The sequence below is a fragment of the Podarcis gaigeae genome, assembly GCF_964106915.1.
Source record: "Podarcis gaigeae genome assembly, chromosome: 8".
In the NCBI taxonomy this organism is placed as follows: Eukaryota; Metazoa; Chordata; class Lepidosauria; order Squamata; family Lacertidae; genus Podarcis; species Podarcis gaigeae.
The window spans coordinates 50,484,175-50,498,168 of NC_139684.1; the positions used below are offsets into that span (position 1 = coordinate 50,484,175).

At 41.4% G+C, this 13,994-nt stretch overlaps 1 protein-coding gene across 2 annotated transcripts in view; it reads left to right on the forward strand.

The window, feature by feature from the left end:
* Window positions 1-13,994, forward strand: part of NFATC3 (nuclear factor of activated T cells 3) — a 53,657-nt gene that overhangs the window by 7,620 nt on the left and 32,043 nt on the right. The window contains exons 1-2 of one of the 2 annotated variants that reach the window (XM_083749889.1): window positions 6,888-7,413; window positions 7,660-9,567. In XM_083749889.1, coding sequence (XP_083606015.1) covers window positions 8,432-9,567 — 1,136 coding nt within the window. In that variant the 5' untranslated portion in view covers window positions 6,888-7,413; window positions 7,660-8,431. Of the gene's footprint in view, window positions 1-6,887; window positions 7,414-7,659; window positions 9,568-13,994 lie in introns of those variants that run through there. The other variant, XM_083749888.1, reaches the window with a different exon arrangement.

Genomic DNA, 13,994 nt, shown 5'->3' on the forward strand with positions numbered 1-13,994 from the left:
TTATTTAAGAGGAGAAGAAATGGGGCAGATGATGTTGATGTGGATATCACATTGGTTGTAGGAGTTAAAAGTAACATGCCTTTTCAAGTCCATGTTGTAATATTTTATGAAAGTATATTGCTTCTTTTAAATAAACTTTCCCAATTTACTTGAAAGTAACAAGGATTTTCTTGAGAGAAAAGTTGACTGAGTTGCACTTTTGATAACCCTTTAAACACACACACGAACATATTTGTACATGTTTTGAAAATCACAATAACTTATTGCCTTCTGTTACCCTTTTTTAAAAACATGGTTGTGACTGCATATTTAAAATATTCATATCCTGCCTTTTGGCCTCATAAGCTATATGGTGAAGTATAGAGGATGTAATTCTGAGAACAAAATAAATATCATAGCTGTTAACTTATGCACAAATTAGAAACAGCAGCATCATTGACAATAGGCTTATATTTTTTTAAAAAAATTCTGGAAGCAGGTGAGGAGGAGCTGGGGGTGGAATTTAGCATGATGAAGTTTCCTAAGTGAGCAAAAGAATCTTTTATTCTAGTTAATTAGGAGGGAAAGCTTTCATGTGTAACTAAAAAAACTGTGGAGATAATGGCCATATTTTTTTTTTATTTAGTGCCATTTATGTACCTGTCAGTTTACAGAGTAATGTAAGCCAAAGGACAGCTCCCTGTCTGTAAGAGCTCATAATTTAAAAAGGGAGAGGAAGATCAAGAAAGAGTAATAGGATGATTGTGCAGCAATACAGTTATATATACGTATTTTTTTGTGGAATGAGAGGTTTCACAGAAAAGTTGGTTGGGAGGGATTTAAAGGATGGATTCATGCAGTGTATGTATCCCGGGAGGTAGCACCAGCAGGAGGGAAGGCCTGCATGGGAGAATGATATTATTTTAAGTGATCAGTAGGTCTTTAGGTTGAGGTTTTGCTTCAAGGTAGTAATTGGGAGGTATGATAATCATGGGCAGTGATATCTTGGAATATGAAGCTTTTGGAGAGCTTTAAAATTAAGGACAAGAAGTTTGTGCTGGTTGTTGAAGAGGACAAGATGCCAGTGAAGCAAGCTGAGGCATTGCAAGGTCTAAGTAAGGTGAATGATTTGGCTACCTTATTCTGGTTACAGGTGGCTGAGTTATAGTAAAAAGTTAGAAAATATGGTTGCAGTAATCCAGGTGGCCAGAATGTTCTGGATTGGTCTTGCCAAAAAACAAAGGTTTTGACAAGTTATAATAGGTACATTCCAGGGGAAACGTGATATTTGAGTCTTTTCTGAGAGACATGTGGCTGTATTTTGCTACCCTAAACAAGCTTGAGATGGTCATCATGACACTACCAAACTTCATGGTGGGGAAAACTGAGTGTTTCTTGAGTGAATAAGTAAATAAAATAAAATCCTACTTGAAGTGGTTTTCTGGAGAAAACCAGTGGAACTTGATTGAGAGAGACTGTAAGACTAAAATGTTGAGCAGGTGCCCAAGAGCTTGGTGTATTTAGAATTCTAACTGTTTTCTTGCACAACTTGCCTGTTTTGTATCACTTTATAAAATACTTAGTAGTTTAACCAGCTTTTAGTTCTTTTTGTTTATAAATCTGCAGCAGTGAGTGTTATCATAAATGGAGAACAAAACACAGCCCTGAAGATGTTGGGCATTTGGTTAGCTCATCATAATTTACGTAACATATGGACTTATTTATCTCTTATTTTTTAGTGTTCCTTATTTTGTCTATAACGAATACAGTAAGCTTTCATGTCTTGCCTCAGATCATTGCAGAATAAAAGTTATGTTTATATGAGATAAGGATTGTTTGTGTTTAAAAAACTGTTTGAAAATGAAACTGACAGATATAGTTGAGGCAATTATAATTAAGTGAAGTTATGAGCCAGTTAATAGAATGGTTGAATTTTGGAACTGGTTATTGGGATTCAAATCCCAGTTCAGCCTTGAATCTTGGAGCAAGTTATTTCTTCCAAGCTTTGGTTTTTCTATAAGATTGGAATTGTAGTGACTGACTTCCTAGTTGTGTGGGGTGCACACTAAAGTTGGTATAGACAGAAATACCGTATTGAATGCATTGGTCTGGTTTGTACATCACACTAAACCAGGCATGGGCAAACTTGGCCCTTCGGCTGTTTTTGGACTACAACTCCAATCATCCCTAGCTAACAGGACCAGTGGTTGGGATGATGGGAACTGTAGTTCAAAAACAGCTGGAGGGCCAAGTTTGGCCATGCCTGCACTAAGCCAAAGGTAAACCATAGAGAGGTGATATGCATAACTTGTAAGCCAAACTATGACTTAGCAAGGTCATGTGATCCACTTTGCTCCTTCCAAGTTCTTTTTACTGTTGCACTGTACTGAAATAAACTAAGGTTTGGCTTGAAATGTTGGCATGTTGTCCGAAAAAGGGGTTGTGGCTAAGTGTTCACCTCATTCAGTGCTATTTTTCCGGAAAAAGAGGTACCAGAACTCATAATGAATGCCTCCCTTGCTCTCTTTAATGGCAATGGCACCCACCTGAGAGGTGCCAGAACTGAATTCCAGTGAGTTCCGGCTGAAAAAAAGTCCTGATCTCACTAATCATGATCTGTTTGTAGGGGAACTTAAGAGAAATTTGTTGAGAGTTGTTTGCATACCCTAGGGGTGGGTATCTTAGCTGAGGTGTTTTTCTTGCTTTTAAAACATGTTGACAAGCACTGTATTCATTTGTGTAGTTGTGACTTGCAGTATGTGAGGCATGACTTGCCAAATGCTAGTAAAAGGCACCTTTTAAACATTTAAAAATTGGGTAATGTAGTGAAAGCCATACATAATGGAGAATAATCACTTGAACTTTCTGTTTAAATTTTCATGTCTTTTCTGCACTATAGATGTACAGTGAATGTGTTTTTTTGGGGGGGACTTCAGAGAGGTTCAGTTTGTTAGTTGAGGACAGAACAGAAGTTGCTTTAAGGTTTCATCACCATGTGTCACAGCTGTAAAGCAAAGGCTGTAGGTTGAGGAATTGGGCAGGGAAAGGATCCTGTTACTAGGCAGACTTAGCAGCAATGTCATATTTTCTGGCACAGACAGTGAGAGCAGTTTCATTTTTCATCTGCTCTTGGCTAGCATCTCTGTAGCTTGGAGGGTAAATTGGGCAGGACAAGCAAACCACACATATAACATGTCCAGGTTCATACATAATGCTAAACAACAATTAAGGTTATTAAGCCAAGAGCATCCCATGGATTCTTATTTTCCAGCAGACCATAGTTAATAAACCATAGTCAGATGCTGGGTTGGGTTTTCATTTAACACCAAACCATGGTTTAACATTGTGTGTGAATCAGGCCAATGTGTAGGTGGTTTCTTTGGACTCAGTATTCTCAGAAAATACTATTATGGAAGGAGAAGCATATCTTACATGGAACACATCCAACTAAGGGAGATGCTGATGTTCTTTAATAGTTGTCAGCGTTTGTTGCTCCTCCAAGGTATAGTATATCCTCTAAGGTTATAGTATATCTTACATTATAAAAACAGTTACCGTATTTTTCGCCCTATAGGATGCACTTTTTCCCCTCCAAAAATGAAGGGGAAATCTGGGTGTGTCCTATGGGGCGGAATGCAGGCTTTTGCTGAAGCTTGAAGAGCGAGAGGGGTTGGTGCGCACCGACCCCTCTCGCTCTCCAGGCTTCAGGAACACATCCGCAGCCTAAGCAGCCCTGCGGGAGTTCCCGCAGGCTGTCTAGGCTGCGGATAGCAGCTTGCTTCCCAGAGCGCCGGGCGCGCTGAAAGCAGAGCGCCCAGCGCTTCGGGAACACATCCGCAGCCTAGGCAGCCCTGTGGGAGGTCCCGCAGGGCTGTCTATGCTGCGGATAGCAGCCTGCTTCCCGGAGCGTCGGGCGCCCTGAGAGCAGAGCACCCGGCGCTTCGGGAATACATCCGCAGCCTAGGCAGCCCTGTGGGAGGTCCCGCAGGGCTGTCTATGCTGCGGATAGCAGCCTGCTTCCCGGAGCGTCGGGCGCCCTGAAAGCAGAGCACCCGGCGCTTTGGGAATACATCCGCAGCCTAGGCAGCCCTGCGGGAGGTCCCGCAGGGCTCCATACACTGCGGATAGCAGCCTGCCGCCTGATGCGAAGGGCACCCTGAAGCAGAGCGCCCCGCCCGCTGGACAGACATCCGCAGCATGGGGAGCCCTGTGGGAGTTTGTGCAGGGCACACTACACTGTGGATAGCCTGCCGCCCGGCACGAAGGCGCCCTGAAGCAGAGCGCCCCGCCCGCCGGACAGACATGGTGTAGTAATGTGCAGGTGTAGCGGCATCCTACTGCTGCCACCATGTAGTAATGTAGGCTCCCAACTGCTTGCCCCTCCCTCACCTGTCTCTGCTCTCCGGCCAGACTAGGTCTCCTAGGGCAGGGTTGGCAGGCACATTACTTTTTGCAAAAACAGAACAAATTTGACCCGATAGGGCTGCCACCACTCCCTCTATTCCAGGGGACCCAGAACCACAACCCAGGGAGAAGGTTGTGACCCGTTATCACTGGCTATCCCCACTCCACAAGCTGTTTCCACAGACTTGCAGACAGAAATTCTACGGTAGAGCGTAACCAAGCGTAAGGCTAGGATTTAGCTTTTCCCCCGGGAAGGCACACAAACTAAAACAGTTTCTTTCTTAAAAGTTTATTTTAAAATAACATAAGGAACATGCTAAAACAGCAGGCACATCTTTTGAAGCTTACAGATAAGAAAAATAAAGACGTTGCATAGTCTAGCTAACTTGCATACTCACAAAGTCTAACACAAATAGGATAGTTGAAGTCCTTTCAAGAGTCCGCAAATTGAAGGCTTTCGTAGATCTCCATTTCAAAAGACGAAATGACGGCTATTAGGTGGAACATCACAGCCGGGCATCTTTGCGGATTGCAGTGACAGAGAGCAACTTCTCAAACAATTCCCTGATCTTTTATTCACAATTCGCACTTGGCATCGTAACTCTCAAGCCAATCATAAGTCTTAATTAATTTTTAAACTCACCAATGACCGGCTTGCTAGTCAATCAATCTACCCCTTGGCAGCTGGGTCAATTTAGAGTCCAGAATTCAAATCAAAGAGTTTCCTCCCTTCCGTGGAAATTATCCAGATACTCATTCCCAAGCAATTCAAGGACAGGTAACATCGTTGGGGGGGGGGGATGTTCACACTCTTAGACCCAGGTGTTAGTCCTTTCATTAAATCAAGGCTTCCTTTCCCAATAAACCTTTCACGCCAAGGAGCCAGCTAGTCTAGAGTTTAAAGAAACACAACTTCTTTCCCAGGGTCCTTGTGGCTGATGGAGTTCCCACAAGGCTTCACTCTTTTTACTTGACCAAGGAATGATTTCTAACAGTACCAACTTTACTACACATGGGCCAGCCCCACAAGCCCGGGGGACAGCAAGGAGGTGCAGCACCGCCATCCCGCTGTTCCTCGACCTGGTTAGGTTTCCCCGACCTGGTTTTGGGGGGGGAAATAAAGGAATTTCCCCCCCTTTATTCCCCCCCCCCCCGAAAAAACACCTAGGTGCGTCCTATGGGACGGAGCGTCCTATGGGACGAAAAGTACGGTACTTGATCATGCAGTTCAATGTGAGTTTGTCATGTCTGGGCTCAAATGTGTGGAGGAGAGGGCAATTTGCTTTTATATGGCAGTTTAATTACTGTGTTAGCTTCTGTGATAATGCCAAAATATTAGGCTTCTGGATTCTTGTCTAGAGACTGTATAGTAATATTGGCATTGTCTAAATTTATTTGATAATGTTTTCCCATTCCATTCACCCTCATTAGTACAAGAATCTAGAAAATGATAGGAGTTATAGTTTAGCAGTATCTGGAGGGCTGAAGTTTCCCCACACCCGGTTTATATGAAGTCTGCATTAACTTTTGTGCTCAGTGATTCAATTACATATATGCAGAATACAGGCAGCGAGCGATTTAGGTGTGTCTAATATGAGCTTGACTTCGCACAATGCGCAGCACACTGAACTTGGAGATGACCTGAAAACCTCTCAAAAACATCACAGAAGCGATAGAACTGGTGAGGGCAGGGATGGGACAGGACAGCCTTACGCAGGCCCCACCTACATATGTGCTTCCAGAATGTAACCCCCATGTGAATTGGTTGCCTGTATTACATACTGTCTAGGTCAGGCTTTGTTGCTTTAATAGCAGTCTGTGCTGTGAAGTTGAATTAGCCTAACTTTACATACTGGTGTGCCATCACCAACGAAAGGTCATTTGGCATGTGTATATACAAACAATGGAAAGCTCAACTTGGCACTTCTCTGACACTGGATTAGTGCAGAGATTATTGTCCTAAAAGGCCATGTCCCTTAGTTGTGCAATTCCTATGTGCACAGCACCTCTTTGTAGACCAGAGTTGGAGAAGCTTTAGGCCTCAAGATATGGTTGAACTCGAACTCCCATAATTGCTGACAGTTGATCATGGTGGCTGGTGTTGATGGGTGTTCGGAGTCCCACAACATACAGGAAGCCACAGGTTTCTCGTCCCTGGTGTGGGCCATAGTATGTGAGTGGCAATTTTACATGTGTGTGTTCCAACATGTGTATACACAGTGGGGAAGGCAGGAAGATTCTGACCAAGTATATCTGACAGAAGTACCCCACAAATGCCCTTGCATTTGCCCATGGTCTCTATTCAAAGTTTCATATTCATTCTCATACAGAATAGCATTCTGTTTTAAGAATTCTGCAATGTATTAAGTGGCCTTAAATATACTGTGGATTTGCTGCTGCTGTGTAGATTATGTTCTCTAATGAGAAAACATCAGTTTGTTTAAAAATGCATGAGGTTTGGTGCTCATTTTGTTGTAGCCACATTTTAAACATGCATTTGTTGGCCTTTGTGCTGGAAAGGGGTAGCTGTACAAACCAGTTACACATTTTTTTGGTCAGGATATACTAGAAGGAGGAATATTTCAAACCTTGGTCTCAAAGAAAGCTACAGGCACATTTAGCATTTACACTGTACAAGTGAGAAATGTGTCAAACAATGTTGAATGAGCAGTTATATTGTTTGTTTAGCAGCAGCAATGACATTCTGCTGGTATTGTAATTCATGAAATCAACACTATCGTTTGAATCTTTTGTTCACAAATGTCTGTTTCACTGAACTGTAAAGTTATAGGCTCTGTTTCAAAGTGATGCAAAAGCATATTTTAGTAGTACAAGGCCTTCTTCAACAACAGATTCCTATATTCCTGCTGTTTCTGGTTGGGACGGCAAGGAAGGGATTGAAAGCATCACTTTCCTAGTTTAAACTAATGCTGGCAGTAATTAATGAATCAAATTATGTATAGACTTCAACAAAAATATGAAGATAATATTCCTAGCTGATGATATACCATATTTCTTGCTGTATTTTTCGCTCCATAAGACGCACCTAGTTTTTTTTAAAAAAAATTCTTTAAAGGGAGTGCTGAGCAGAGCTTGTATGCATCCCAGGCTCTGCTCAGCATTCCCTTTCACGAGCTGCGTGGAGCGTGTGTGTGGCGCTTGCAGGCTTTTCCCTGAGGAGGGAGAAGCCCCCAAGAGCCGCACACACGCTCCGCGCGGCTTGTGAAAGGGAGCGCGGCTCTTGCTGGCGTTTGTGGGATGTAGGGGAAGGGACAGAGGGATGGCTCCCTTTAAAGAGCGTGGAGAGCGTGCTTTTCCCGCCTGCCTCCCGCCTGCATTTGCTCCATAAGATGCACACACATTTCCCCTTATTTTTTAGGAGGGAAAAAGTGCATCTTATGAAGCGAAAAATATGGCACTTCTAAGCAAAGCTGCTTTTTTTTTAAGATGCTGCCCAGCTTTAGTATGGCCTTCAATAATTGAAGTATTTCTGTTGCCATTTGTGTGATCTGCACTATGTGCTGAGATCCTTTAGAAGTAAAATGTGAAGTACAGTTAGGCTGCTAGGTTTTTTTAACCATTCTTTGAAAGAACACACACAGAAAATGAATGTGCATGAATCTGGTACATGTGGTTTGGAAAGGATAGGCTTATTGTTTTTTGTTTTTAAATAGTGAGTATTGTCTGCCTTCAAGGATAGGGCAGCTTGTCTAAATAAAATAAGCATACTGAAGGAAGAAGCTCTTTTTCTGTAGAATTCAAATTTTACAGGAAGCTAACAAACTTGGTACTGATCTGATGTTGCCTTTTTATTAATGAATCAAACTTTTATTAAAAAAAATTGAATGAATTTTTGTAATGATTTGGTTATATTAATTTTATCTCCTGTGCCTTTCTTTTATATTGCTCTCTTAGTATTTTGAAATGTTAACTGTTTTGGACACTTTGTTGAAGAAGGGTAATGGAATTGCTAGAAATGTCAGCGTAATGAAAAATTCCTAAAACAAAGTATTTAAATAGTTTACCAAGTTACAATAACTGCACTTCAATGTCTCTTTCAGATCTTGAACCTGATGACTGTGCTTCTGTGTGCATCTTCAGTGTAGATCATTCATCATCTGTAAATCATCCTATTTGTATCCCTTGTCATGGATTTCAGTCACATCATTCTCCTTTGTCTTCGCCTACTAGACTGCAGGGTCATAAAAGCTATGAAGGAATGTGTGAAGTACCACAATCCAAGTACAGTGCACTAGGTGGTCCTAAGACATTTGAGTGTCCTAGCATTCAAATTACATCTATTTCTCCTAACTGTCATCAAGGAATAGAAGCCAGTGAAAATGAATTGCACACAAATGGCCCTCAAAATGAATATATGGAAAGGCCTTCAAGGGACCATTTGTATCTTCCTCTTGAGCCATCTTACAGGGATTCGTCCCTTAGCCCAAGTCCTGCCAGCAGCATTTCCTCCCGAAGCTGGTTCTCGGATGCCTCCTCTTGTGAGTCGATTTCTCATATTTATGATGATGTGGATTCAGAACTGAATGAAGCTGCTGCTCGATTTACCCTTGGATCACCTTTGGCATCTCCTGGAGGTTCTCCAAGGGGCTGTCCAGTGGATGAACCCTGGCAACAATCTTATGGATTTGGGCATGCCTTGTCACCTAGACAATCTCCTTGTCATTCTCCTAGGACTAGTATCACAGATGAAAATTGGCTTAGCCCTAGGCCAACCTCAAGACCATCATCGCGACCTACATCACCGTGTGGGAAACGGCGACATTCTAGTGCTGAGATCTGTTATGTTGGTTCACTTTCTCCTCACCATTCTCCAACTCCCTCTCCAGGACATTCTCCTAGGGGAAGTATAACTGAAGACACATGGCTAAATTCTTCTCTTCATGGTCTGACTCCTGGCCTTTCACCTTTTCAGTGTTGTGCAGAGACTGACATCCCTCTTAAAACACGAAAGACCTCTGAGGATCAAACTGCCATTATATCAGGAAAAATAGAGCTTTGTTCTGAAGAACAGGGTAGTTTATCACCATCACTTGAAACAGCAATAGATGATAGCTCTGGAGCCCAGCATATGTTAAAAAAAGACTTGTCTGGTGACCAATTTCTTTCTGTTCCTTCACACTTCACCTGGAACAAACCAAAGCCTGGCCATACTCCTATCTTTCGGTAAGTAATTGTGGGAAATGGACTACTTGTGCTGTTGTCTTTATATGTACATATGACTAGAAGTTGATACACTGTAATACAAGATAGTAAGTCTCTTTAGGCAGTTGTATTCCTAAGGTATTTTGTTGTAAACAAATCACCTAGTGCCTGAACGTTATATTGCCTCACAAATTACAACTAAATAACTTGTAAATCATTAAATATGTGTAGAGATAATTTGGCCTAGACACAGGCCTCATTCAAGCATAGTGCTAAGCTATTTAAAGTTTCACTTCCAGTTTTAACTCTTCAAACATGGATAAACTGTGGTCAGTCTTAACTATGGTTTAGGGAAACAAATCAAGCCATGGTTAATTTATTTCCCATGGCTTATTTCCCCAGGCTATGGTGAAAATTAGTTAAGATAAATCAGTTTTGGATTTGGATATAACAATAAATTGCAAACACTTAAAAATGAAAGTCAAAGTTCCTGATCTCTTTTTAGCCTTGCCAGAGAATTAGAGACTAATGAAGAGGGCAAGAAGAGACACAACCCCATAGTTTAGTGTTGTAAAAAAGGTAAAAAGGTAAAGGACCCCTGGACGGTTAAGTCCAGTCCTAGGTGACTATGTGGTTGCGGCACTCATCTCACTTTCAGGCTGAGGAAGCCGGCGTTTGCCCACAGACAGCTTTCTGGGTCATGTGGCTAGCATGACTAAACCGCTTCTGGTGCAACGGAACACTGTGTATCCAAAGCAAACCACAGTGACCCAGTTCACATGACATGGTGAGCCAAACTATGGCTTAGCATGACTATGCAAACATGGACTTCCAGAGAGGAGCTTGCAAATTGACTGCTGGCTGGAGCTGATGGTTGTTGGAGTCCAACAGTATCTGGAGGACCATAGGTTGCCCAATCCTGCTCTGTACCCTTCCAAGCTGTAAACAAGAAAGTACATATGCTGCTGTTATGGTACTATACTCTGTTCTTTGCTAGATGTTCTACAGATGTAGTGTAGAAACAGATAGGAATTTCGCCTCTTATCTCTCCCCCTCCCCCTTTTCTCCACCAGAATGTAGCATTTTCAGAATCTTACAATCAAAGTAGGGCACATCCACACCATACATTTAAAGCACATTTAACACATATTTCAAGCACATGGCTTTCCCCCAATAACCCCAGGAACTGTAGTTTATTAAGGGTGTTGGGAATTGTTGTCATGTGAGGGGTAAACTATAGTTTCCTCAGGATTCTTTTTTTGGGGAAGCCCCCCCCCCCCCAATAGTTAACACAGCACCCTTTAGGTCTTTCCGATATTCAGCTGGGCAGCTACACGAATATATCCAATTAGGGACTTGAAATGACAAGCCCCCTTGTTGTTTTGAACAGTGTTTAGCAGGGCCAGTTCCAGAGATTTCAGTATTTTCTGTCCAGACATTTTAGTAATTCAGCAAAGTCCAAAACTGCAACACTTTTTCATAAGTCCAGCATGTATGCTAGAATGACCCTGGTTCCTAGTATCCTCTCCATCATATTATTGAATTAGATATCTTCATTTGAAACAGTCTCATACGCATCATATACCATTTTTGCACAATTTTTAATGTTTGCTCCCTCCTACTAGATGGTATGGATTTAAATGGGAATGTTAGTCACATATAATTCCAGCAACTGCCTTCAATCAAAATATTATTCTCTCTTACTCTCACATCCATTACAGGCCCTCTGCAGTGCCCATATCAATGTTTAAAAGTAGTAATTTGCATTACCACATTTTTCCTTGGTTGGTTGCTTTTTTCAGATAATTTCATCTGGTCCATTGAAATTGATGGACAAGGCTAACTTGGGTACATTAATTTCAGTCAGTTTATTCCAAGTAGAATTTAGTTGGATACAGCCCGCAGAGTTTATGTTGTGTATGTTGAGCCCACTCTTCTCCTTTAGATCTCCCTGATATAAAAATGAGAGTGCTTTAAATAATTCCTACCCATTTCCCTTCTTTTATCGGTGCAATGGAAAAAATTGGGTATTATTACTTAACATTTGTTTACTAGCCAGATGTCTGAAATCAGAAGGCTTTTTTAGATTTACTCTGATTTTGAATTAGCAATTCAACAATACTTTAATCCTTTTAGGGTTATCAGTCATGGGTTATCAGCCATAGCTATTGGTGACTGCCTAAACAGAAACAAAGCATATCTTAACTATGTATTGCTCAGGAACATTAGAAACTAAGCTATATAAACAAAGCCTTCAAATATATTTGTTGACCTGGTAATAAGTGTCCCCATAAATTCAGCAGGTACCTTTGAAGTTATTAGGTGTTAGAAGAATAAACAGTTTGATGTTTACGCACCATCTAATGGATCTTTAAAAATGCAGTTATGTTTAAGAAGTTAACACAGGTGCGTGTGTTTGCCCTGTGGTGTTCCGATTTTCAGTCTTTTAGCAGTGGCAAACATTCTGACACCAGTTTAAATAAACTTTGGTGCCATGAAGCATTGGTGTTGGATCCTGAAACCACAATTGCTTTGCATTTTCCTAGAAACTGGAGCCAGAAAGACAAACTTACTGGCTGTTGGAGCATCCAAACTTCCCTAAATAAAGCTCCATGTTCAGTTACCAATGTAATAGTGGAAGATAACCTACACATACAGTGGTACCTCGGGTTAAGAACTTAATTCATTCTGGAGGTCCGTTCTTAACCTGAAACGGTTCTTAACCTGAGGTACTACTTTAGCTAATGGGGCCTCCTGCTGCCGCCGCGCCGCTGCTGTGCGATTTCTGTTCTCATTCTGAAGCAAAGTTCTTAACCCGAGGTACTATTTCTGGGTTAGTGGAGTCTGTAACCTGAAGCATCTGTAACCTGAAGTGTCTGTAACCCGAGGTACCACTGTACTTGATTCTTCAAAATTGTGTAGTGCAAGGTCAGAGACAAAAGAGAGAGAAAAAAACCTTGAAATGAACAGTGTAGGCTAAGGCAACATTTGCTATTTAAGGTAAAGGATCCCTGACAGTTAAGTCCAGTCGCGGACAACTCTGGGGTTGCAGCGCTCATCTTGCTTTACTGGCTGAGGGAGCCGACGTTTGTCCGCAGACAGTTTTTCCGGTTATGTGGCCAGCATGACTAAGCCGCTTCTGGCAAAACCAGAGCAGCGCACCTATTTACCTACTTGCACTTTGACGTGCTTTTGAACTGCTAGGTTGGCAGAAATTGGGACCGAGCAACGGGAGCTCACCCCGTCACAGGGATTCAAACTGAGCCCCTAGGCTCAGCGGTTTAGACCACAGTGCCACCACACATCCCAACATTTGCTATACTTTGTGTAAATAGGTTTGGGACAGTTGATGCTATTTGCCTAAGAGCAGCAAGTAGCCTGACATGCAGTTTGACAAAAGAACTTAGGTTTAACAATATTGCCCCTTGGAACAGGAAGCCTGTTTCTCAAGGTTAGAGCTGTAAAATAGAAAGAGTTTTGTGGCTGATCACTCTGCTCTTTGCCCACTTGCATGTTAAAGCAGTACACACTTTCTGCATTAGCTTTGCAATGCTTCTCTTGCTTGGCATTCCTTAGCCAGTTCTGCCATAGATGCTGGGCACTGGTAACTGCTGTGCTATCAGACAAACAAATATTTAAGTAATAACCATAAAGAATTCAATTGAGCCTGCCATAGTCAAGTTGAACTACAGTGTATGTCATTAGTGTTTTAAGTAGGCAAATGAGATTCTATGTTCAGATGCTGGATTTACTAAGTGGTTTCCATTTTTTATATGTTATACTTGGACTAGTTTTAGTTGCAAATAATTTTTCTGTCCTCCTGTGAAATTGGATAGGTTTCTTGGACCAGTCAGCTGGGTAACTTTGAGGTGGTAGTGTAGATTTGTTTTGTTTTTCATAAATGAGATCAATTTAGTGTAGCATTCTTAATAGTACATTGACCTCTCACTGAAGGCTTCTCTTGATGGTGGGATATGAGAAATACTAATAAGCAAAAAAGGTTTTTGGATAATGTTCTCCCTAATGAACATTTTAAAAATGTGCATCTTTTTTCTGATAGTTTGTTTACTCAAAAATACATTGCTAGCAGATACGCTTTTTACCTTGGTCCCCTCTACTTATTTAAAGTTTAGCTCTTATTTTGAGTAATGCTGACATTTCTTCTAGTATTTTTGTAGGAATTCTCAGCGTTTCATTCTCTTTCCTCTAATGTTAGAGGAGAAAATAATGATGAATAAAGTGTATGCATTTAATTATAATACAGCTGCTATTATTGTCTGCTATTGACAGAGCAGTTGCCAACAAGTGGTGATCATTCTAATAAGAACTCTCATGATTTCTATCAATTTTGATAATACTATATTTGTATTATTTATTCATATATGCCCTTGCAGCTTGGGTGAACAAATTCACCTAAGTTTACAAGAAATGCATGCTTTCCTCCTTGG